The 27,804-nt window shown below is 38.7% G+C and overlaps 1 protein-coding gene across 1 annotated transcript in view; it reads right to left on the bottom strand.

Moving 5' to 3' along the window:
• DIAPH2 (diaphanous related formin 2) overlaps positions 1 to 27,804 on the bottom strand; it is an 887,427-nt gene that overhangs the window by 221,201 nt on the left and 638,422 nt on the right. Inside the window, exon 25 of the mRNA XM_060292429.1 lies at positions 20,049 to 20,212. Coding sequence (XP_060148412.1) covers positions 20,049 to 20,212 — 164 coding nt within the window. The remainder of the gene's footprint in view (positions 1 to 20,048; positions 20,213 to 27,804) is intronic.

Consider the following 27,804-nt stretch of genomic DNA (forward strand, 5'->3'; position numbering starts at 1 on the left):
ATCAACAGTCTAGCTGATACCACATCTCTTCTAGTGAAACTCCTAATTCCCATCTTCTCTAAAAGCTAACCCCTCTTAAGGAGGGACTGCATTTGAAAGTTAAAACACAAGAGACTGTATCTGTTTTCTGTGATTTTCCTATCAGAATCTCACCTCCATCCCCTTGTTTGCATGTGCTATATTAAGAGTCAGCAAGCTTTTTCTGTAAAGGGCCAGATGGTAAATATTTTCGGCCTTGTGGGTCATATGGACCCTGTCTCAAAGACTCAGCCCCACCATTGCCATCATAGAGTGAAAGCAGCCACAGACAATACAGAAACAAAGGAGCTTGGCTGTAAGCCAACACAACTTTATTTACAAAAGCAGAGGGCAGGCTGGATTTGGCCCCTGGGTCATAGGGTCATAGACTGCTGATCCCTGATCTATATCACGGGGGAAGCCAATACCAGGGGATGCCAGTCTGAAAAACACAGATCATAGAGCTGGATTATGAGACCAAAACAGACAAGTTGAGTTGTGGAATGTCCTTGATGGGGAGAAAAAAATCTTAGACCTAGAAAGATTAGGCAGCCACTTACATGATGTTCTTTCGGAGGTACAAGAAAGGCTGCCTTTCTCCCCAACATTTCCTCTATCAGCTAGCCATGCTGCAAGAAGTTCTTGACAGCAGAATTGCTCTGCCAGATTAAGGCACTGTCCTGAATTTAAAGGGCATGCATGTAGTGGAGAATTGAGTGACACAGTACTGCATTAGTTTATCAGATCAATTAGCTGACAGCTGGCAGAGAACAAGGACCAGGGCGAAAAGAATCCAAGATGAACTCAATGTCTTTGTAAGTTCCTTAGAATTTTTCACTTTTTTTGGCACTAAAAATATGCTTTTACTGTACTACATGCTTTGCTATACATCCCATCTTTTGTCAGAGCTCCTGTCTGCTTCTAGGTAAAGATCTCTGTTTGCATAGCCTCCATATTTCAGATGACAAGGTTATAATTATTTAATTGAAATGATAAAGCCCTTGGGAAGACTCTTTCTCTCAAGGGGGGCAGAATTCATTTTTATTTCTCCTATACCACATAAGGATACACAACTTATGAAATAGTTAGGGTTTGTATTAAAAAAATCATCTAATTGTAACTAGTGAAGTCTTCTAAACAAGAAAACTCAGTGATTCCTATACTTACAGAAAAAGTTATAGTGCTAAAATCTAAGTCTTAATTTAAAATACTGATTGTACAAGGAACTTTAATGCTGAAACCTGTCAGCCATTGCCATGTGGCTTTCCCATTTGGCACATTTTTTTTTCTTTCCATTGCGTTTATTATGTTGTAACACATAATTTTCCTAATAATAATGTTTATAGTTTATTATCTCACCTTCCCCATTACAAGTCAAATTTCATGAGGGCAGAAATTTTAGTAAACTAAAAAGTGCCAGTAGCTAGAACAGTATCTTTAATTCAGTGGGAACTCAGTAAATATTTGCTGAATGAATGAATGAGAAAAAGCAAGCAAGCAAACTGGAAAAGCAGAGCTGTCTTGTATCAGCATATTCCAGCTAAAGACAGAAAACAAACAAAGAAGGGTACCTTGGAAATAAACAAATAATCTTTTCTATTTAAAGTTCTATTCCCCAAGATTCTTTTTTAAACTATTTAAATGAACCCAAGTGTGCATTTCACAGAAAACATTTCCTTCATTTGTATTTTGCAAATTTGGAACTTTTGGCAATTCAAACAATGCTGAGCAGCAATGTACTTTTGGGTTGTCTATTTTATAGATACTTTCCAGGCACTTACAAAAATGTTCGAGCAACAATATCTACATACGTAAGCAGTTATAGTTACAGTAATAGTTATAAATTAATTTGCCCTATGCATTAAAGCCTGTTGCCTAAAGGATTATCTAAAACATATTTGGCCTAAATAATGCTCAAATGTAATAAAAATATATTTCTATGAAAATATTATATGCTTTAGACTTTTAATATAGTATGAAAGAACAACCACATAATTATGATGTATTAAAGAAGCTTAATCTTAAATTGATGTTTTATTTATAAATTTGTATTTTAAACTAAGGAGCAAGTACTTGGGCAAATACTTTCTTAGAGATGTCATCTGATGAAGGAGAATGGCTTATAACACTAAAAATAATTAATCTTCAAAATAAAGTTTCCAGGTTGTAAGGGACATCAACCCATATCTCCCATCTGGAGATTACAATTGGTCACTACAGTTATATTTATTATTTCAGCCACATTTTAGTTGATCATCTGTCTTGCTCTTCTGAATCACTGTTGCTTTATTTGTCTCTAAGGTACATGAAGCTTGTTTCTTTTTCTTCTAGATCAAAGACAACTGAGCAAAAACAAATTATACACTATTCCAAACTATACTGTCTCCATATAAACAAGTTTGGCTCTTTTATGCACTATTAGTGAAATCTGCAAAAAATAAATGACTTCAACTAAACTATCATAGTGAGTAATCCACTAATTTGAACACAGAATTTATAAGATCTTGAATAATAATAGACTTTGAACATCTTCCAATTCAAAATGCCAGGATTTAAACGAATGACTGGTCTATTCCCTGGCTTTTTGCCTAAAAGTCCTATCAAGAAAATCAGGACATTCTGATTATTGTGAGACCAAACACTTGCAGAAAATAAAATCAAAACAGTTATATGAGCAAAAATACAAACTGTTTCATCATCAGGATTATAACATGTTTTAGATCTTAAAAAAAAAAAAAGGGCTTCAAAGACTGTATTTTATGACTTTGAAATTTGATTCAAGAAGAGAATGAGAGGAAACAAAAGGAAAACATATATATATATATAATATATAAATATATTTATATAAATGTATTTATATAAATATAGATAGATATATTTAGAAGGATATTTGGTCTGACTTCAAATCATACTATTACTTTTGTGAAAGGTTTTTGTGATTTAACAGTTTGCACTTGTTAACTAAAAGACAGCCTAGCTGAGGTAAATAATGGTTCTTAAAATGTACAGCAGAGACAAGTAGCAGAAGGTTTATGAAGCACTAGTGTGAATGGGCCCAACTAGCAATTCACCAATTACCAATTGCCACAGGCAACTTTAATGAGGGTATTATGCAAAAACAAAAAGAGAAAGCAAGATTACACCTGTCTATTTACAGGTAACTTCCAATAGTCAATGATGGCTAGCATGGCATCAAAGACCAGGTATTTTTAAAAAGGCATCATGAAATGAGCTAATTAATATTTTAAATCACAACTGAAGGGATAACCAATGGCACTATACACTAAATGCTGATGATCATATACATACAGGCATAAGCTGCTAGGAAGCACAAGTAAATATACACTTAGGACTTAAACTTTCACAAGACTTTTTATTATTATTATTTTAAGAAAAATATATTCAAAATTTAAATACATATGTACTTGCACAAACAAATGTCTGGAAGAATATATGGCAAGCTATTAATATTATCTCTGGGTAGTAGGATTTCAGTTATTTTTTTTTTTTTTTTTTGCCTATGGTTTCTAATTTTCCTACAATTTACATGCATGATTTACAAATTATACAAGTCATATGAACCAGAGCATCTTTCAATGATATAGAAAATATCAGTAATTAAAACAATACTTTACAGTGATCAAGTCAATAATTGAAATTATTGTTAATATATTAAATTGATGTGACAAATAGATGAATTATTAATTTATCTAGTACAAATTCTGCTTATTAATTTGAGTCACCTCGCATTGTCTTCCAAATGAAAATTAAAAAAAAAAAAATCTTTAGCAGATAACCCTAAAGCCGGCTTTCTCAATCTTGGAAAGGATTATTTCTTTGTTGTGAGGAACCATCCTGTACATTGCAGGATATTTAGCGGCATCCCAGGTTTCATCCACTAGATGCTAGCAGCACTTCCTCCTTGTTTGTAACAACCAAAAAATGTCTCTAGACCTTGCCAAATGTCTCCTGGGAGGCAAGATCATCCCTGGATAAGACCCACTGCCCCAAAGTAACACCAGACAAGTCAGTCTTTAAGTAACTGATTTTGCCCTACATAATCTGCATTGATTAGCCTATTGCTCAGGACGGCTGTCAGTCATAAGAAGTAACTGAAGCTTGGTTACTGCTGTCTAACCATATGATAGATAACCTTCAGATCATAATAATTACCTGAAAGCTGCTTCCCTGGAAATGAAATAGCTGTCTTTCCACTTTGAACTCGGCATGGAAAACTAGGAAATATACATGTTTACCACTATACATAAACACCAAATCAGTTGGGGAAACAAAAAAAGGAAGGACTTCTTTAAATGTGAAAGGCTGCAGTACACATGTCTCTTCTTTGAAGCCTTCCTAAAATCAGACAGAACAAATGCCTCTCTCCTCTGCTCTCTCACAAGCCCTTTGTATATATGTATCATTTTAGTATTAGAATTTGTTCCTTTGACGGCCTTTTCCACTAGAATGTGAGCTCTGGACAGCCAAAATTTTGATATTTTTCATCTTTGGTTGTTTGGTTCATTCATTGTTATATTAATTCATTGAGTTACTATAACTCAATGAGTATATATGTGTGTGTGTGGGGGGTGTGGGGGTGTGGGTGTATACACACACATCACTATGTGTGTGTACACACGCACATATCCTTAGTGACTAGCCTACCCATGGTAGGCTAATTATAGTGCTGGTCACTGAGGATATGGAGATGAACACATTGCAGGGTAAAATATGCTAGCATGGAGGTACGAAAACACCCAGAAGGGATATCTAGGCTAAAGTTGGAGCAGTAGGGAGGGTTTCTTAGATGAAGTGACTTGAACAAGTTGTTAAAGCAACTGGAGAGGAAGTGGGGGGAGGAGAAGAGGGAGGAGACATATTGGGCAAAAGGAGCTCCATGGGCAGGGTTCCAGGGAGAGTCCTGCCTCCTACTGCCTCGCACAGGGACTAGGGCATGTTTTCTGATACACAAATGAGCATGAAGCACAATGAAGAAAAACAGCAAGCTGAGAGGGTGATACCAGGAGCATTAACCTCTGGAATCTTCCTGCTCAGGTTTTAAGAGGCAGGCTTTGATAACAATCAATAGCTCTGGCCAATCTCAGGGCCACAGGAAAAGGTGAGCTCATATATTTTCCCGCTTATCTTATAACTTTCCTGCTAGTGAAACCGAGCAGGACCTTGTGGGATTCCTGGGCATGAAAGCCTTTCTGTGTCCCCTGTTTCTTGTTTGTAGAGAATAAACTCCAGCCTCCGTGACCTTCTCTGAGTTCCAAAGGGCAGATTCAAACAGTTACTAATCAGGAAAGGGAGGAGATGCAGAGACAAAGGAGGGGCAGCCAAGAAACAATAGTGCAGCCTTGGGGCATGGTCCTGGTTCCACCTCAAGGGATACACATAACAATATCTTTGAGCTCTTCTGCAGAACTAAAACTCCCAACAAATGGAAGATGAACTACTTGATGAAGCATTCTTCATTCCAGAGAGAAGGTCATAGTTTGATAACCTCAAGAACCACAGCTCGAGGAGGGGGAAGATGGCAGAAGAGTAAGACGTGGAGATCACCTTCCTCCCCACAGATACATCAGAAATACATCTACACGTGGAACAACTCCTACAGAACACCTACTGAATGCTGGCAGAAGACCTCAGACCTCCCAAAAGGCAAGAAACTCCCCACGTACCTGGGTAGGGCAAAAGAAAAAAGAAAAAACAGAGACAAAAGAATAGGGACGGGACCAGCACCAGTGGGAGGGAGCTGTGAATGAGGAAAGATTTCCACACACTAGAAGCCCCTTCATGGGTGGAGACTGTGGGTGGCGGAGTGCGGAAGCTTAGGAGCCACGGAGGAGAGCACAAGAACAGGGGTGCGGAGGGCAAAGCGGAGAGATTCCCGCACAGAGGATCGGTGCTGACTGGCACTCACCAGCCCGAGAGGCTTGTCTGCTCAACCACCAGGGTGGGCGGGGCTGGGAGCTGAGGCTGGGGCTTCAGTCTGAGTGCAGGGAGAGGACTGGCGGGGAGAACACACCCTGCAGGGGGTTAGTGTACCATGGCTAGCTGGGAGGGAGTCTGGGAAAATGTCTGGACCTGCTGAAGAGGCAAGAAACTTTTTCTTCCCTCTTTGTTTCCTGGTGCCCGAGGAGAGGGGATTAAGAGCTCTGCTTAAAGGAGTTCCAGAGATGGGTGCGAACCGCGGCTAACAGCGCGGACCCCAGAGACGGGCATGAGATGCTAAGGCTGCTGCTGCAGCCACCTCTGAAGCCTGTGTGCGAGCACAGGTCACTATCCACACCTCCCTTCCGGGGAGCCTGTGCAGCCCGCCACTGCCAGGGTCCCAGGATCCAGGGACAACTTCCCTGGGAGAACGCACGGCACGCCTCAGGCTGGTGCAATGTCCTGCTAGTCTCTGCCGTCGCAGGCTCGCCCTCATCGTGTCCCTCCCTCCCCCTGGCCTGAGTGAGCCAGAGCCCCAGAATCAGCTGCTCCTTTAACCCTGTGCTGTCTGAGCGAAGAATAGATGCCGTCCAGCAACCTACACGGAGAGGCAGGGCCAAATCCCAAGTTGAGCCCCGGGAGCTGTGCGAACACAGAAAAAAAGGGAAATATCTCCCAGCAGCCTCAGGAGCAGTGGATTAAATCTCCACAGTCAACTTGATGTAGTACCCTGCAGCTGTGGAATACCTGAATAGACAACGAATCATCCCAAACTGAGGAGGTGGACGTTGAGAGCAAGATTTATGATTTTTTCCCCTTTTCCTCTTTTTGTTAGTGTGTATGTGTATGCTTCTGTGTGAGATTTTGTCTGTATAGCTTTGCTTTCACCATTTGTCCTAGGGTTCTATCCATCCGTTTTTTCTTTTTTAAATAATATTTTTTCTTAATAATTATTTTTTATTTTAATAACTTTATTTTATTTTATCTTACTTTATTTTATTTTCTTTTATCCTCTTCCTACCTTCCTTCCTTCCTTTCTTTCTTTCCTTCCTTCCTTCCTTCCTTCTACTTTTTCTCCCTTTTATTCTGAGCCATGTGGATGAAAGGCTCTTGGTGCTCCAGCCAGGAGTCAGTGCTGTGCCTCTGAGGTGGGAGAGCAAACTTCAGGACACTGGTCCACAAGAGACCTCCCAGCTCCACGTAATATCAAACGGTGAAAATCTCCCAGAGATCTCCATCTCAACACCAACACCCAGCTTCACTCAATGACCAGCAAGTTACAGTGCTGGAAACCCTATGCCAAACAACTAGCAAGACAGGAACACAACCCCACCCATTAGCAGAGAGGCTGCCTAAAATGATAATAAGTCCACAGACACCCCCAAACACACCACCAGACGTGGACCTGCCCAGCAGAAAGACAAGATCCAGCCTCATCCACCAGAACACAGGCACTAGTTCCCTCCACCAGGAAGCCTACACAACCCACTGAACAAACTTTAGCCACTTGAGATAGACACCAACAACAACGGGAACTACAAACCGGAAGCCTGTAAAAAGGAGACCCCAAACACAGTAAGATAAGCAAAATGAGAAGACAGAAAAACACACAGCAGATGAAGGAGCAAGATAAAAATCCACCAGACCTAACAAATGAAGAGGAAATAGGCAGTCTACCTGAAAAAGAATTCAGAATAATGATAGTAAGGATAATCCAAAATCTTGGAAATAGAATAGAGAAAATACAAGAAACATTTAACAAGGACCTACAAGAACTAAAGAGGAAACATGCAACGATAAACAACACAATAAATGAAATTAAAAATACTCTAGAAGGGATCAATAGCAGAATAACTGAGGCAGAAGAGCGGATAAGTGACCTGGAAGATAAAATAGTGGAAACAGCTACTGCAGAGCAGAATAAAGAAAAAAGAGGGCTTCTCTGGTGGCGCAGTGGTTGAGAATCTGCCTGCCAATGCAGGGGACCCGGGTTCGAGCCCTGGTCTGGGAAGATCCCACATACCGCGGAGCAACTAGCCCCGTGAGCCATAATTACTGAGCCTGCGCATCTGGAGCCTGTGCTCCGCAACAAGAGAGGCCGCGATAGTGAGAGGCCCGCGCACCGCTATGAGGAGTGGCCCCCACTTTCCGCAACTGGAGAAAGCCCTCGCACAGAAACGAAGAGCCAACACAGCCATAAATAAATAAATTAAATTAAAAAAAAAAAAAAAAAAGAAAAAAGAATGCAAAGAACTGAGGACAGTCTCAGAGACCTCTGGGACAACATTAAACGCACCAACATTCGAGTTATAGGGGTTCCAGAAGAAGAAGAGAAAAAGAAAGGCACTGAGAAAATATTTGAAGAGATTATAGTTGAAAACTTCCCTAATATGGGAAAGGAAATAGTTAATCAAGTCCAGGAAGCACAGAGAGTCCCATATCGGATAAATCAAAGGAGAAACACGCCAAGAAACATATTAATCAAACTGTGAAAAATTAAATACAAGGAAAACATAGTAAAAGCAGCAAGGGAAAAACAACAAATAACACACAAGGGAATCCCCATAAGGTTAACAGCTGATCTTTCAGCAGAAACTCAGCAAGCCAGAAGGGACTGGCAGGACATATTTAAAGTGATGAAGGAGAAAAACCGACAAGCAAGATTACTCTACCCAGCAAGGATCTCACACAGATTTGATGGAGAAATTAAAACCTTTACAGACAAGCAAAAGTTGAGAGAGTTCAGCACCACCAAACCAGCTTTACAACCAATGCTACAGGATCTTCTCTAGGCAAGAAACACAAGAGAAGGAAAAGACCTAAAAAAAAACAAACCCAGAATAATTAAGAAAATGGGAATAGGAACATACATATTGATAATTACCTTAAATGTAAATGGATTAAATGCTCCTACCAAAAGAAACAGACTGGCTGATTGGATACAAAAACAAGACCCATATATATGCTGTCTACAAGAGACCCACTTCAGACCTAGAGACACATACAGACTGAAAGTGAGGGGATGTAAAAAGATATTCCATGCAAATGGAAACCAAAAGAAAGCTGGAGTAGCAATTCTCAAATCAGACAAAATAGACTTTAAAATAAAGACTATTACACGAGACAGAGAAGGACACTACATAATGATCAAGGAATCGGTCCAAGAAAAAGATATAACAACTGTAAATATTTATGCACCCAACATAGGAGGACCTCAATGCATAAGGCAAATACTAACAGCCATAAAAGGGGAAATCGACAGTAACACATTCATAGTAGGGGACTTTAACACCCCCCTTTCAACAATGGACAGATCATCCAAAATGAAAATAAATAAGGAAACACAAGCTTTAAATGATACAATAAACAAGATGGACTTAATTGATATTTATAGGACATTCCATCCAAAAACAACAGAATACACATTTTTCTCAAGTGCTCATGGAACATTCTCCAGGATAGATCATATCCTGGGTCACAAATCAAGCCATGGTAAATTTAAGAAAACTGAAATTGTATGAAGTATGTTTTCCAACCACAATGCTATGAGACTAGATATCAATGACAGGAAAAGATCTGTAAAAAATACAAACACATGGAGGCTAAGCAATACACTACTTAATAATGAAGTGATCACTGAAGAAATCAAAGAGGAAATCAAAAAATACCTAGAAGCAAATGACAATGGAGACACGATGACCCAAAACCTATGGGATGCAGCAAAAGCAGTTCTAAGAGGGAAGTTTATAGCAATACAATCCGACCTTAAGAAACAGGAAACATCGCGAATAAACAACCTAATCTTGCACCTAAAGCAACTGGAGAAAGAAGAACAAAAGTACCCCAAAGTTAGCAGATGGAAAGAAAGCATAAAGATCAGATCAGAAATAAATGAAAAAGACATGAAGGAAACAATAGCAAAGATCAATAAAACTAAAACCTGGTTCTTTGAGAAGATAAACAAAATTGATAAACCATTAGCCAGACTCATCAAGAAAAAAAGGGAGAAGACTCAAATCAATAGAATTAGAAATGAAAAAGGAGAAGTAACAACTGACACAGCAGAGATACAAAAGATCATGAGAGATTACGACAAGCAACTCTATGCCAATAAAATGGACAACCTGGAAGAAAGGGACAAACTCTCAGAAATGCACAACCTGCTGAGACGGAACCAGGAAGAAATAGAAAATATGAACAGACCAATCACAAGCACTGAAATTGAAACTGTGATTAAAAATCTTCCAACAAACAAAAGCCCAGGACCAGATGGCTTCACAGGCCAATTCTATCAAACATTTAGAGAAGAGCTAACACCTATCCTTCTCAAACTCTTCCAAAATATAGCAGAGGGAGGAACACTCCCAAACTCATTCCACAAGGGCACCATCACCCTGATACCAAAACCAGACAAGGATGTCACAAAGAAAGAAACCTACAGGCCAATATCACTGATGAATATAGATGCAAAAATCCTCAACAAAATACTAGCAAACAGAATCCTACAGCACATTAAAAAGATCATACACCATGATCAAGTGGGGTTTATTCCAGGAATGCCAGGATTCTTCAATATATGCAAATCAATTAATGTGGTACACCATATTAACAAATTGAAGGAGAAAAACCATATGATCATCTCAATAGATGCAGAGAAAGCTTTTGACAAAATTCAAGACCCATTTATGATAAAAACCCTGCAGAAAGTAGGCATAGAGGGAACTTTCCACAACATAATAAAGGCCATATATGACAAGCCCACAGCCAACATCATCCTCAATGGTGAAAAACTGAAAACATTTCCGCTAAGATCAGGAACAAGACAAGGTTGCCCACTCTCACCACTCTTATTCAACATAGCTTTGCAAGTTTTAGCCACAGCAATCAGAGAAGAAAAGGAAACAAAAGGAATCCAAATCGGAAAAGAAGAAGTAGAGCTGTCACTGTTTGCAGATGACATGATACTATACATAGAGAATCCTAAAGATGCTACCAGAAAACTACTAGAGCTAATCTATGAATTTGGTAAAGTAGCAGGATACAAAATTAATGCACAGAAATCTCTGGCATTCCTATACACTAATGATGAAAAATCTGAAAGTGAAATCAAGAAAACACTCCCATTTACCATTGCAACAAAAAGAATAAAATATCTAGGAATAAACCTACCAAAGGAGACAAAAGACCTGTATGCAGAAAATTATAAGACACTGATGAAAGAAATTAAAGATGATACAAATAGGTGGAGAAATATACCATGTTCTTGGATTGGAAGAATCAGCATTGTGGAAATGACTCTACTACCCAAAGCAATCTACAGATTCAATGCAATCCCTATCAAACTACCACTGGCGTTTTTCACCGAACTAGAACAAAAAATTTCACAATTTGTATGGAAACACAAAAGACTCTGAATAGCCAAAGCAATCTTGAGAACGAAAAATGGAGCTGGAGGAATCAGGCTCCCTGAGTTCAGACTATACTACAAAGCTACAGTAATCAAGACAGTATGGTACTGGCACAAACAGAGAAAGATAGATCAATGGAACAGGATAGAAAGCCCAGAGATAAACCCACGCACATACGGTCACCTTATCTTTGATAAAGGAGGCAGGAATGTACAATGGAGAAAGGACAGCCTCTTCAATAAGTGGTGCTGGGTAAACTGGACAGGTACATGTAAAAGTATGAGATTAGAACACTTCTTAACACCATCCACAAAAATAAGCTCAAAATGGATTAAAGACCTAAATATAGGGCCAGAAACTATCAGACTCTTAGAGGAAAACATAGGCAGAACACTCTATGACATAAATCACAGCAAGATCCTTTTTGACCCACCTCCTAGAGACATGGAAATAAAAACAAAAATAAACAAATGAGACCTAATGAAACTTAAAAGCTTTTGCACAGCAAAGGAAACCATAAACAAGAGCAAAAGACAACCCTCAGAATGGGAGGAAATATTTGCAAATGAAGCAACTGACAAAGGATTAATCTCCAAAATTTACAAGCAGCTCAATAACAAAAAAACAAACAACCCAATCCAAAAATGGCAGAAGACCTAAATAGACATTTCTCCAAAGAAGATATACAGACTTCCAACAAACACATGAATGCATTCTCAACATCATTAATCATTAGAGAAATGCAAATCAAAACTACAATGAGATATCATCTCACACCAGTCAGAATGGCCATGATCAATAAATCTAGAAACAATAAATGCTGGAGAGGGTATGAAAAAAGGGAACACTCTTGCACTGCTGGTGGGAATGTGAATTGGTACAGCCACTATGGAGAACAGTATGGAGGTTCCTTAAAAAACTACAAATAGAACTACCATATGACCCAGCAATCCCACTACTGGGCATATACCCTGAGAAAACCATAATTCAAAAAGACTCATGTACCAAAATGTTCATTGCAGCTATATTTACTATAGCCTGGAGATGGAAACAACCTAAGTGTCTATCATCAGATGAATGGATAAAGAAGATGTGGCACATATATACAATGGAATATTACTCAGCCATAAAAAGAAACGAAATTGAGCTGTTTTTAATGGGGTGGATGGACCTAGAGTCTGTCATACAGAGTGAAGTAAGTCAGAAAGAGAAAGACAAATACCGTATGCTAACACATATATATGGAACTTAAGAAAAAAAAATGTCATGAAGAACCTAGGGGTAAGACAGGAATAAAGACACAGATCTACTAGAGAATGGACTTGAGGATATGGGGAGGGGGAAGGGTAAGCTGTGACAAAGTGAGAGAGTGGCATGGACATATATACACTACCAAACGTAAAATAGATAGGTAGTGGGAAGCAGCCGCATAGCACAGGGAGATCAGCTCGGGGCTTTGTGACCACCTAGAGGGGTGGGATAGGGAGGGTGGGAGGGAGGGAGACACAAGAGTGAAGAGATATGTGAATATATGTATATGTATAACTGATTCACTTTGTTATAAAGCAGAAACTAATACACCATTGTAAAGCAATTATACTCCAATAAAGATGTAAAAAAAAAAAAAAGAACCACAGCTCATCGGGAAACCACGGGAGGCCAGATTCAAGGAATGCAGACCCTGCACCTACCCTGATACTTACTAGCAACGCTGCCCTTGAACCATTGCTGTTAAAGTCCTCACCAAACTCCTCTAGGATGGGACACACAGTTTTGAGGGGCATGAGCCTGCTGTGTCCCCCTTTGCCTGGCAAAGCAATAAAGCTATTTTTCTCTACTTCACCCAAAACTCTGTCTCCAAAATTCGATCCGGCACCAGTGCACAGAGGCCGAGTTTCAGCATCACTTCCTGTTGTTTGAACATAATTCAATAATAACTTATTATGGGGAACACTTCCTTGAAAAATTCTATGTGAGGTGTTATTGGTAGAACTAAAGATATTGCATTTTGTTTCCTGGTTCTAGTTATTACTAGACTTTAATGAGAAAAGTAGGCATTGAACTGATTTTGTCAATATTTTCAGTGTTAGGTATTATGTTGTCTTAGATTTCTAAAGGGCAATATCCAGCTTGCCATAAACAATTTTGATAACTTTGAGAAATATCTTTAGAAATATTTATGATATCCTAAATTTTTATAATATTAATCTAAAATGTGCACCCATTTAAAAACATTTATACCAGTAGGCATTTTTCTCATGTTGGGGAATGTGGGTTTTCTTTAAACCATGGATGCCATCATTACATATTCCTTTAGTTACTTATGATATAATATTTAGCTTTTTTATACAAGGAACAATCATCTCAGAAAAATAGGGCATCTACTTCTGGCCCAAAATAAAAACAGTCAAACAGAATACCACAGTTGATAGGTGACATCGTTTTCTAAAGAAGAATTAAATGATGTCTGTATAATACAGTAAAGTCTGCTCTCCGGCACAGCTGGGGAATGAAGTATTCTGGTCAAATATTCTGCTTAATAGAGTTACCATGTATTTTACATGGATTGCCTATTTTCAAAGAGTTGCAATAGCTCAAAATAAACCTAAGGCTATGTAGCCAGGGTGGTCCCATCTGAGCTCAAAGGGAATTATCTGGATGTGTGTGATTAAATAGGGGGAGGTGGTGGGCCCTTAGGGCTCTATCTGCATGAAGGGATTTATGCTGGTACTTCATTTATCCCTGGCTTCTAGGAAAAGCAAGATACCTGCCTAGGTGCCTGAACAAAAGTGAGGAAGAAGAGCAATGGAGGGGATTATGGTTTTAGGATCCCCTTTAGGTCTCTAGGACTTCAAAAAAAACTTTTAAGCCTCCAAGGAGAAAGGGATCAGAAGAGATGAGAAATAAACTTTTTAAGAAGGGTCTCGGGAAGCGTGGCTACGTCTGCACTGAGCATAACCCCACACTCAAGTACTACAAGGATTGATGGCAAAATTGGAGCAGCAGGAGACTGCAACCTTGGCCCGGATGTGGCCATTATCATTGAGGGCAACTCAAGCAGCTTTGCCAGCAAAAGGCATTCAGCAGAGGGGAGCGGGAGCTGCAGGAGGACAGGAAAGGCAGGACTTTGTCTATTTTGTTTAATGCTATATTCTCATCACCCTAGAATAGGAGGCACTCAAATATGTGTGGGCAAATGTCAAGCAGTGACTATAGATAACACATGTTTGAGCCCATATGAGATGACTCCAGATGTACTTGTGGGAGTGGAGACTTTGCAGAGAGCTTGAGTCCTGCCAGTGGGGGTAAAGAAGAGACAATCTGGGATATCTGGATTATTGTTACTAGTGTAAACATCTGAATTCACAGGTGATGAGACAGTTAGCTTACAAATAAAACTATATTATTTCAAGAGGCACATCAGGGTCTTTGCTGTTTCTCAGGGGCATCTTCATAATATTAATTACCATTTTATTGGCAAAGCAAGTATGCATCAACTTTTGAGGCATCTAATAGAGATTTTGGATGACGGAATTCTAGATAATAGAGTTTATATTACTGATTAAGACTTCTTTGCTCAAGAACATATTTGGTTTCTAACATAAGTCCACCATTTTTACAATACTGTACTAAAGTTTCCTTTAAATGTCAAGTGCTTCGTGAATTGAAGGCTTAAAAATGTTTCAAAATAACTTAGTGTTCTTGGATCAGGAATTATATACACAGTCTTTTTATGCAAAAATTCATCCTCATTTCTTTAAAGGCAAATTGCCTTTAATGAATGAATAAAATGTTCTCTATATTATCAATTTAGCCTTTGAGTGCAGATGCAGATGCTCACCTTGCTTTCCAATTATAGTTTAGATTTAGACATGATTGAGTCCTTGTAAAGAGGAAGATGGCTTGAGGAAAATGAGAGCTTCTCAAAATTAAGTATCTCCATAAGCCAAAATGGCTACAAGGAGCTTTCAGATAAGGTTAGATTTTAAAAGAACAATTACTTAAGACAGAAGGAAGAACATCCCTAACTAAGAATTAAGATAAGAGCGACCCTGGTTGTCATAACTCTCCATGCTGCACTAGCTAGGGAGCAATTAACACAAGATGACAATCACACATTTGCCTCCGAGCCTTCATTTACTGAGCCTTGGATACTGTGCTCCCAAAGTTTCTCTCTGTTGTAAGAGGCTCAGGTCCTCTTAGGCACTTACTGCTGTTTTGTTCTGCTGCCTCCACTGTCAATACTTGACTTTTCCCAGTCTGGAAGGAGAGTTCAAGTGATTATGGCTTTTTCAGCCAACCTTAGGATGGTCTGGGCTTTAAGTAATCTTAGTTCTTTTGATTTTGTAAACCACATTAATTTTCAACAGTTTAGATTTTATCCTGAGGACACAAGTCATTAAAGAATCATAAGTTAGGAAAGTAACATTATCTTGTTTGTTTGTTTTTTTAACTTTTACTCTGACTATAATGTGGGGAATGGATTAGAAGTTAGAAATGGTAGGAGAAGCAGGCAGAGAGACCAGTCAGGACATCATTGTAATTAATAGTCCAGCTGAGAGATGGCAGGGGCCCAGAACTAAAGTAGCGTCAGTGGGTTTGGAGAGAAATGAGTGAAGTACAAAAATATTTAGGAGGTAGAAGCAACAAGACTGAACAATGGCATAAAACGCCATGATTTATAGATATCACTTAGCCTCCTAACACTTAGCCATTTTAACGCTCATCTAAGAGCTGTTGAAAAATTGTTAAAGTCTTGGTTTTTAAAAAAAAATTCTTAAAGTTTAGTTATCAAATGAACAGTAGCAAACACTTATTTTGTTGAGGGGAAATCTGCTAGCCTGATTAACAGTAATGGTAACATTTTCTTCTTAAGTTAGGCCAATGGATCTAATAATCTTATAAAGCCTTGTTCCTCTATTTCTAGTATATAAGATATAGAATGAGGACGCTCACACAACAAATATTTACTGAGTGCCTGAGTAACAGATTGTTCTTTAAAAAACAAAACAAAAACACACAGAAGCAGCAGGAAACTGACAGATTTAAAAGAGAAAAGAAATATTTTCTATAATTTATTTGGAGCTATGAAAGTTATTGAAGTATATAATACTTGCCTCAAACACTTTCCCAACAGCTGAAAATAATTTTTATGCCTAAGCAAGATGCCGCACGGTGGTGAAACACACAAGGTTCACTGATTTTGAACATTCTATTCCAAATATCTTGAAAGAAAAAAGACTGTGCAGTCAACTACTAAATGACTGAAGCATAAAGGAGAATAAGCAAAAGAGATGTTTTGATATTATGTAAATCTGGAATTTTTCTTCTACAAAACATTCAACTTAAATTTAGGGATTATTAATTAACCTTGCCTACATTATAAGCAGTTTTTAAAACTCTCTTGCTCTCAGAGAAGCTAACTAGAAAGAGAATCTTAATTCTGAATTTAGAAATGTTTCCAATTACATATATCTTCATGACAATATATAGGGCATTCAACTGAACATCTTCAATATCCTTATTAGTTGAGTAATATGTAATATGAATGATAATGAATAATTTATAGAGCAGCATCTCATAGAGATTGCCGAATTTTGCTTTCATTCATTTGAATGTGATTATTTTGAAAAAGGTCTTAATCCATAAGGTCAACCCTTTTTGTTTATTTACATTTGCCCCATCTTTTAGAGGTTATCTCTTTCAGGAAGATTATTTTGGTATCTGTATTTTGTTTATGCTACACATGCCAAATAGATCCCCCAAGATGAAACTCTGAGCTCATTTGGAAGTAATTTTTGGTAGCACATGAATCAGAACTCTTATTTTCTTCTCAGCACTACTGGTATTTTATTGCTTCCATCTATAGTCCAATATGCTTTTAAGCGCCAAGAACCCTGGGGCCAAACACACAAAGCACTAAGAAAATGGGAACTTGTGGCGATGACAACTTTTGTCTCTCTTTCAAGGTTCTTCCCTCCCCTGGGAGAGTGAAATCACTTTAAGCTCACTATGAAACAGGGACATGGTGAGCATAGATGACTGACTGAAGTTGGTGATGTTGATTTAGGAGTCTTCGGCTTATAGGTCAGGTGTAAAACCCTTAAACCTACTTGTCAAAGTCAGCTTGTCAAAGTCCTATGGATTTTTCCAGACTGTCTAAATGTCACTTTCCCTATGAAGGCTTCTCTGGCCAGCTCAGGCAGGGTTAGGCAGCCCCTCTTTTGTATTACGATAGCACCCTATGGCAGCACTTACCAAACTATATTGCATTTGTCCGTTGCCCTCCACTCATGGATAGAAACCATTCTCTTCCTTTTGTCTCTGGACTAAAGCATTACCAAAATCAAGTTGGTTCTCCATAAGTAATAATTGAATGGACAGGCAGAGAATGGCTAATAATACTCTCCATCTGCACAACATAGGTTATGAGGTGTTTTCACATCGTGGTGAGGAAGCCATGGCAGGAATTATCACTCATATTTTAAAAATGAGGAAACTAACGCCCAGAGAGGTTATGTGACCAACTCAAGTACGAAACAGCTAAAAAGTTGCACACTACTTCTCATGACAGCAATACTAAAATACTAAAATACCAATACTAAAAGTATTGGTAAATAGAAGTGGTAGCAGTAGTATTCTGTAGGACAGGTGGCAATGGCTGGCCAAGACACAGTGTAGGAGCTGGTCACCTGTTTTGAAAGCTCCCAAACTCTTAGCAGGTTCTCAAGAAGTTAACTTAAATGCACACACAACCGGGCTTCAGAATGTCAACTTATTTACAATGAGAATGATTTGTGACAAATAATTTCCCTGTACTCAAGCTACACCCACAGTGAAGCCAGTAGACAAAAAGATATATCCTGTTTATGTATGGAATACAAATGACTCTCTGAAATTCCCACCATGACTCATAGACTCTAAAGAAGTTCTTTGAGATCAGTACTGTAATCCCACCATTTCCTAACTAACTAACTAGCTAACTAGCTAGAAAGACAAATGACTTACCTAATCACATAGCTTGTTTGTGAGAGCACCAGGACATAGAATCAGTTCTTCTTAACAACAATATCCTTACCTTTTTAAAACTAAGCTATGACTGAGAAATAATACAAGTATAGTTCTTAGCAAGGCTTCTAAGCATCTGGCTAATAGGACTAAACATAGGCTTTCACACAGGAATTATAATTAAACAAATGCTACAACGCGAGAGAAGTACAGCAAATTCTACTCTATGTCCATGTATTGGGGAGGTAGGGGGCACATAATATGACAGGCAGTGTTTTAGGATCCCATTTATGTTAAAAACAAGGTCCTTTTTCATAGAGATTGACAATATTAATTATATTTATTTATCTCTATTAACCCATAGACATTGATGCTACCAAAAAAGAAAATCATTGGATTTATCTTTTCCGTGTCAACTGAAGTGTATTTTCTAGTCCCCGTCCCTTTTCAACATACATTTTTTTTTTCTTTTTGAAAATTATCCAAGTAAGTATAACCTGGGTGTGTTCCTAATGTCTAAGTTTTGAAAAAGCCACTCATTGCCAGTAGAATATATTTTGCTACTTATTGACCAGCTAAAAAGTTAAATATGTGTGTCTATTAAGAGGCAAAGACCTAAGACAAAAATCAGCTAATATTCTCAGCAAAAAATAACACAAATGATCATATTTATGAAAGTTTCTGGTTTAGCTTCTATTATCAAAGCCAGGGTGTACTCTCGGTTGTCTGTCCTAAATCAGTAGATGAAAGCAAGTGCTTTCCACAAGTATATTTGTATTTCATAGACTGTGCAAATCACACCAAAATCAAATGATTTCATGGAGCAACACCATCAATTAAGAGAGAGAGTCTTATTTAGCGAAGGATTGCTTTGGGGATAGAAACATACCTCTAACTACAATGAATTAGTTTGTTGATTGATCTTCCTGCTGGGGATAATTGCTAGAATTCCTTCTTTAACATAAAGGGACTTTTACCTGTTTGATATCAACTCTTGTGCATATCTTTCTGTTACTATCATAATCGGAGACTGTGCTCTTCTATGCCTTCACTGGATGCAGAGAAATATTCCCACAGCATTTATACAACAAAGCTTTTGCTTCCCTCTAGCATCATAACTGGCACCCTGATGATCGACCTCCGATTAATTCTAACGTTTACCATTATCCTCAAGAGTTACAGTTTGAAAAAGGAGAGCTCACATTCTGAAAGAAACTTTAGGTATTCCAGGTCATTTATTGATATAGAGTCCAATTTAGAATCAGTTTCTCTTCTAGACTATGAAAGAAACTTATTCATCAGTCACAGCATTTTAATGTATTGAGTAAAAGATGATTTTAGATGTTAATTTTTAATCTAGGTCAAATTATAATATTATGCTGTATAAAAAATCAGGGTCATTTGAGTACCAATTCATTCATTTTCTATAAAATTTCAGCAGTAAAATTCCCATGTGTTCCTAAAGTTGAAGATAATTCATTTAGGTTCCATTATACATTAAGCCAGCCAACAATTTTTAATCCATGTCACAGGTATAAAATATCTGTCAATTCCTGTTAAAGGGCTATAACATGAAATCAATATGGTCAGTAGGTATGTAAAATAAAATGCCTATGGAAGAAATTATTTAAAAACAAAAGCAACAGGCCTTGCAAGGCTTTAAGATGTATTACTTACCAGGAACAAAGTTTGGAAGTTGCTGAGATCACCGAAAAATTCTTCTATGCTCACTGTCTTAGAGTCAAAAATAAAGTATTCTCCAAGATTCTCATAGAGCTTTATCATGTTGTTGTGCATGGTGAGTAGTTTTTCATACTGTTCTCTGGCACTCTTTGTAAAGCTGTAGCTTTCTGTTAAGGAACATGATCCAATAGTACCTCAAAAGCAATCATTAGATGTTAAGACTGAATTATAACATTATTTCTGTAAACACTTCTGCATTACTTTGCTCGGGTTGCCATGACAAAATACCACAGATCAGGTAACTTAAATAATGGAAATTTACTTTCTCACAATTTTGCAGGCTAGCAATACAATATCGAGGTGTCAGCAAATTTGCTTTCTTCTGTGGCCTCTTTCCTTGGCTTGAAGATGGCTGCCTTCTCCCTGTGTCCTTACCTGGTGGTTCCTCTGTCCGTGTTGTCTGTGTCCTAATCTCCACTTCCTATGAGGACACTGGTTATATTGGATTAGGGCCCACCCTAAGGACCTCATTTTAACTTAATTACCTCTCTAAATGTCCTATCTCCAAATACAGTCACATTTTGGAAGCTTTGAGGGTTAGGGCTTCAACACATGAATGGGGTGGGGGGGACACAATTCAGCCCATAACAACTTGCTGGAGTCATTATATTGGTCAGTGAGCTGTGAAAATCTATAAATGAGGCAGAACTATTTAATGTATAACCATGAAGAACATATTTGCTAAAACATGTTTGATAAATGAAAACACAGAAGTATAAACACCAGAAAACTGCCTCATATCTTTTTAGGAGGGAGATAGGGTAGAAACAAACAGCAATGAAAAACTTAGGGAAAAAGAAGTATATATTTTCTTTTTTTAATACATATTCTATATAGATGGAGAGGTTACAGTGAATTCTATATATAGGTTATGTATCTATATGTGTGTATATATACATATACACATATATACCACATGAGGAGGGGAAAAAGAAGGAGAGAGAAAAAGAAGGGAGGAGAGGAAGAGCTTTGGAGAGGGAAGGACCGAGAGGGGAGAGAGAGGTGGAGAGAGATTCTGCTGTAGCTCTAGAACCTTAATTGCCCAAAGGGCTTGTTCAAACCCGAATGCTGTTTGCTGAGTCTGAGCCAATGGGCCTGAGGATTACAATTTCTAACAAGTTCCCAGATGATACTGAGGCTGCCAGTCCAGTGTAACCCAGCAGGACCCAATGAGGCCTTCCCATGACAGACCCCTCCTCCATATCTTCTCCTTTAGCTCCTTTCTAAGTGCTTAGATAACAGTATCTGATGCACATTTCCTCAGTTGTTTTGCAGATGCTAAAACCCCCACCAAATGGAAGAGGTTAACTACTTGGTGACCTTGAGCACATAGCCCTGCAGGCCTACTGGAGCCTGAGGATTGACAGTGTTAAGCCCTGTGACACCACCCTGTTACCTCACCACCAACCAATCAGAGAACTGTGCACAAGCTGATCACATACCCTGCAACGCCCCTCCCTCACCTGGTCTTTAAAAATTCTTCCCTGAAACCCTCTGGGAGTTTGGAGCTTTTGGGCACAAGCTACCCACACCCACTCTCCTTGTCTGGCGCCTATAATAAATGCTGCACTTTCCTTTACCACAACCTGGTGCCAGTAGATTGGCTTTACTGTGCATGGCCAGAGGACCCAAGTTTGGTTCGGTAACACCAGGACTACACTTTCAGCAGTATACTCCAGAAAATTATTTATCCCAAAATTAATTACATCACTGTTTTAAAATTTTTATCAAAAAAGTGATAACAACTACCACTACTACCAAACAGAAAATGAACCAGGTATGTAAATGTGTCTGACTAAATGTATCTCATTATGTGTAAATTTATAGAAAGAAATTATCAACTTTATTCCTGATTATAGAAGATACAGATATAGAAAATTATCTCTTTAGGTGACTTAGAAATATAAAAACGTAAGTAAACTAAACTTTCCAACAACTCAGTGTTGTGAACTTTTTGGGACATTTCCTTCTGGTCTTACTTCTATGGCTGAAAGCTTTTGAATGTTAATCGATAAGAATGCTTCAGAAAAAGGGCTTCCCTGGTGGCACAGTGGTTGAAAGTCTGCCTGCCGATGCAGGGGACACGGGTTCATGTCCCAGTCTGGGAAGATCCACATGCCGCGGAGCGGCTAGGCCCGTGAGCCATGGCCACTGAGCCCGCGTGTCCAGAGGCTGTGCTCTGCAACAGGAGAGGCCACGACAGTGAGAGGCCTGCGTGCCCCAAAAAAAAGAATGCTTCACAAAAAGGTAAGTAGACTAACCATGAAGAATATAAAGGAAAGCAAATCTACCTTTTACAATTAAGTCTATTAAAAATCAATAATGATCACAGAAGTAAAATGTCTTTAAATGTAAAGGTACTAGACTTGGACTTGTTAAAAAAAAGAATAACAGCACAGTTTGGGGTGTGCTACTTTAAGATCTACTACAGTGTATTCACATTTTGTGATAGTATTATTTTATCAGGTACTGATAACTGTGTCTTGAAATGCTGGATTTTATAAAATTTTCTGAATTCTTCAGTGTGTTTTATCATAACCTGGGGCCAAATTTATTTTCCATGGGAACACAGCTCTAGTTTCACAATGGAAGTCAGTGGGGAAATCAGACCATTTCTGGAAAATTACTTTGCAGCTGACACTTACAGGATACAGCAGGATTTTAAAAGGGAGATGCTCCCCTTCACAGGCTCCTTCTTATGCTACTTAAGTATTAGCATTCACATTAGCCACACAACAACCTCTTCCTTGCTAAGGAGTGACATTAAATCTTTCAACCCTCAAGTCCATTTTGCTGTCAATAGACCTGAAAGAATTAATGCATTTCTGACTTATTCTACTTGCTTTTTACAAACAAAAGGGTTGTATGTAATGCTACCTACATATTCTGATTTTACCTCTGAGAATATCATATTTGTTTGATTTTTTAAATTAATTAATTTATTTTTGGCTGCGTTGGGTCTTTGTTGCTGCGCGTGGGCTTTTTCTAGTTGCAGCTAGTGGGGGCTACTCTTCGATGCAGTGTGCGGGATTCTCATTGCAGTGGCTTCTCTTGTTGTGGAGCATGGGCTCTAGGCGCATGGGCTTCAGTAGGTGAGGCTCGCAGGCTCTAGAGCGCAGGTTCAGTAGTTGTGGCACATGGGCTTAGTTGCTCCGTGCCACGTGGGATCTTCCTGGACCAGGGCTCGAACCCGTGTCCCCTGCATTGGAAGGCAAATTCTTAACCACCTGCCACCAGGGAAGTCCCTATTTGTTTGATTTTTAAGTGTGTTGAACATCCTGTTTGAGAGCTGCAGAAATAAGACAATTCTCTTTATTTCTCAGCACAGAATAAAAGTTAGATTTTTGTTTTCTAGTCTCTCTTGCCTAAATAAAACAGGCTCGTGCTAGACTTGCTAAGAATACACGCTTTGCAAAGGTCACTTACTTATATTCTATTTGCAGCAAGGTACTAAACTGTGTATATTTCAGAAGGCTCAACACCTGTACAACACACAGAAAAAGCCAAAGATAAAAAAAAGGCAAAAAAACTGGACATTTACCATTTATCATAACACAATTTTTCACCAGCTAAAATATGCCCATGTGGTGATACACAATTTCATAAATTTGCTCTCCTAGAAGAAAAACTGATTTCAGAAATTCTGTCTGTATACCAAAGTGAGAAAATCTGAAAAATTCTGGGAATGGTTTCGCTTAGAAATAACAAATGGAAAGCATCCCAGTCTCCAAGTCCTTTACTTCTCTTCACAGTGATTACTTTGTAAAAGGGATACAGGGCATGAGTCAGCACTGAAATCTTTCACAACAGCAACCCCGTCACCAAATCCTACTTGGGATTCTGCAGGTGAAAAAGAACTGGACACCATCATTCCTTTCCACCTCTTTATTTCATTTAAGACATTTTTTATTTTCTTTTTTTGAGCAACCACTAAACGCAAGATACTGGTTAGTATTATGCTAAGCATTGTGCTTGATACAATGATCATTAAAGCTTAATCCAGGGCTTCCCTGGTGGCGCAGTGGTTAAGAATCCACCTGCCAATGCAGCAATGCAGGGGACATGGGTTCGAGCCCTGGTCTGGGAAGATCCCACATGCCACGGAGCAACTAAGCCCGTGCACCACAACTACTGAGCCTGCGCTCTAGAGCCAGCGAGCCACAACCACTGAGCCCACGTGCCACAACTACTGAAGCCTGCACACCTAGAGCCCATGCTCTGCAACAAGAGAAGCCACCTCAATGAGAAGCCCATGCACTGCAACGAAGAGTAGCCCCCGCTCACCACAACTAGAGAAAGCCCATGCACAGCAAGGAAGACTCATTGCAGCCAAAACATAAATAAATAAATTTATATAAAAAAAAGCCTAATCCAGACCCTGAAGCAGTTTATAATCTAATATTACAAATAATTCTACTTATTAATTTGCATTTGTACAGGACTTTACCATTTACGATATACTTTTCCTTCCACTATGTTCCATATCCTTCATAACAACCTTGTCAAAAAGGCAGAGAAATACCACTATTCCATTTTTAGAGCTGTGGAAACTAGATAAAAGGCACTCATTTTATCAATAAAACTGTAAACATAATAAATTACATCCTCCCCCCCAAAAAAAACAAAGGCACTCATCGATCTAGGGTTAGAATGTAGTGAAGGTGAGCAGATGTGCCACCCCAAAATATGCTTCTTTGGCATAGATTATTTTGAGCTGATTGAAAAACAGCAGACACAGGAAAAGCTCTGAAAAGAGTAAAAGTTACCCATTTGAAAGGGAAATTTCCATTTATAAAGGAAATCTCCATTTGTAAGGGTGTCTTCCTCTCTGTACCAGGAAAAGAAGGAGGACACCAGAGAATCAAGGGTATCAGGAGTATCACTGGTGAAGTTGCAGATTTAAACCTGCAGAACAAACCTTATCCTTGTGTATGGTGCTTTTCCCTGTAACCCTCTCCCCCATTATGGGTGTCCTCACATCTTTTATTTGTCTTTAGCTGAAGATGGTATTTAAGCTGGTGACTTAGGCTACTTCGGGGAGTTACTCATTTTTCTCTGAGTATCTCCCAGGTACACATGAGGTATTCAAGTTTATTAACTTCTCTCTGGTTTTCTCTTGTTATTCTGTCTCGTATTACGGGGAAGCGGTGGTGGTGGTGGGGTTGGTCCTCAGCCAATTACTCAGTAGGGTACAGAAACAATTATTTTTCCTCCCCTATAGTAGACATCATGATAGACGCCTGCATGATACTAGTCTAACATTCTTTTCACATGGTAGAAGTGTACTATTTATAATGACAATGTACCTTCATGCTGCCAAATCCAACATTCACCCCCTGTCCTCCTTTTGATGTCTCAGCCACATCTGACACATTTAGCCACTCTTCTTAGTTTCTATGACACACACCCTCATGTTTAAAATGTTTTTCCTCTTACCTCCTCTCCTTCTCTGGCAACTTCTATAAAATGTTAGAGTACCCTGAGGGCTTGGTCCTGACTCCTCTGTCTATAGTCTAACTGACCAGAGCAATTCACATGACTTTAAATACCATCTATATTGATGACTCCCAAATTACTTGTAGCTCCAGTCTCTCCCCTGAAATACTTTTATAATCAACTGCCTGCTTGTCATCTCTACTTTTTTTTTTTGTTCATGGCATCTATTGGTATATCAAATGTAAATCCTCTCCTGCAAACCCTCTGACAGTTTCCCACAACACTTGGAATAAAATCCAATTTTCTTCTCAGCGTTTATGAGGCTCTACATGATCTGGCCTTTACCCACCGCTGCAACCTAATCTCACCCCATTCTCCTTCTTAAGCACTATGCTGAGGCTCATTAACCTTCTTTCTCTTCCTTGTGCCTAGCAAGCTCTCATATCCAATTCAGGGCCCTTGCACTTGCTCTTCTTTCTGCCTAGAATGTTTCTTTTTCACCAGGCCATTCAACCTCAGCTCAACTGCCACCTCCCCAGAGAGGCTTTCCCCCAACCATCCAGTCTAAAATGTCCACTCCCATCACTATTACTCTGGCCTATTTTATTTCATTCTGAGAACTTATCACTATCTGACATTATCTCTTTTATTTATTTACCTGTTCATTGCCTATGTTTCCTCACTTAAAAATATAGCCCAGGAGAATAGACCTTCCCTGTCTTGTTGACCACTGACTCACTGAAAGCAGCTCTTTTGCCCCTTTCCTGTTTGCCCGTTTCTGTTCCCCTCTAACCTTAAAAGAACCTAATTATAAGAATGAGATCACTAGGTAATTTAACCTAACTCCTAACTTATGCTCTCCTGAATGCACACCACACCTTGCCTGACCTGTTGGTTCTTTTCCTAGAAAAAAAGCAGTAAGAATGAAGAACTAAGTAGTTAAAGAATGACTAGCTCTCTACCCACAACGGCCCCCTTAGCAATTCTGCAGGCAGATCACACAGGCAAGATACCTTCTGAAGAGAGAGTCAGCCCCTCTGCACACAATGGAGAATGATGCAGAATCCAACCTCCTGCCTTGATGATTCACTGAGATTCTTCCTCCTTTTCCCCTTTAAAAACTGTCATGGCTAAGCAGAATCTTGGGAGTTGGTCATGAGTCCACCTTTTCCCCAGATTGCCAGCTTTTCTGATTAAAGCACCTTTCCTTTCTACTGACACTTGCCTCTTGATCATTGACTTTAGAGTGGTAAGCAGCCGAACCTGAATTTGGTAACATCATCAGCCCCTAAAACACGTAGCAGACATAGTAGCAGTGAAAAAATAACTAAAATCAACAATAATAATAATGGTCATTATACCTAATCTTTTATTTATTTATTTTTGTTTTAATTTACTCTGTGGGAGTCATTGTGAACGCTTCCCATGGATTAATGCAATTAATCCTCACAACTGTTTTCTGAGGTAAGAATTTACCCAAGATCAGACAGCTGGTATGTCACAGTAATGGGAACAAACTGAGAATGGGTCCAGAACTCATATTCTTAACAACTATGCTATAGTTTCTCAAGAAATATTTGGTGAAAGAGAAAAGTCTCATTATAACATCACATCGGAAGATGCGCCATGGGTTTGACTTGGGTACTTGGGAAACTAAAACCCTTCTTATACATCTTAAGATAAACCAATTTCACAACAAACCTTATTGATACAGAATATTTTAATAGTGATTTTCTGAATACTTGAGAAAAAAATTTAATCCCCTCATATTTTCATCAATCTTTACATTTTAAATTCATTTTTAAAGGTAGACTTCAATCATACTGATTTTATTTTAAACCTATATATGTAATAGAATATATTTATCAGTAGAATGATGGTCTGTTTAAGTTGTTTGTGTAATTAGACCTAGATGTGGCCCTAGTAGATACTTTAGTAGATAACATTTTAAACTGGGCATTTTATTTATCTCCCATAATAGAGACCTGAAATTGAAAATACATTTTAAAGGAAATAAGTCTTAAAGTTATCTTCTGGGATGCCTGGTAAAGAAATAATTTATTAGAAAATGTATTTTATGAAAGGGTATTTGGTGGCTCATGGGTAGTTTTCATCCTAGAGGCCAAAAGCCACTTTCTTGTCATAGAGATACAAGGCATCCTTATAGCTGCCTACAGAATTCTGTTCTATTTATAATGTAAAGTGCATATAACGGGATTGTGCCTACAGAGAAGAGGGAGAAAGTAGAGATTTG

Source organism: Globicephala melas, chromosome X (genome assembly GCF_963455315.2).
Source record: "Globicephala melas chromosome X, mGloMel1.2, whole genome shotgun sequence".
Taxonomy (NCBI): Eukaryota; Metazoa; Chordata; class Mammalia; order Artiodactyla; family Delphinidae; genus Globicephala; species Globicephala melas.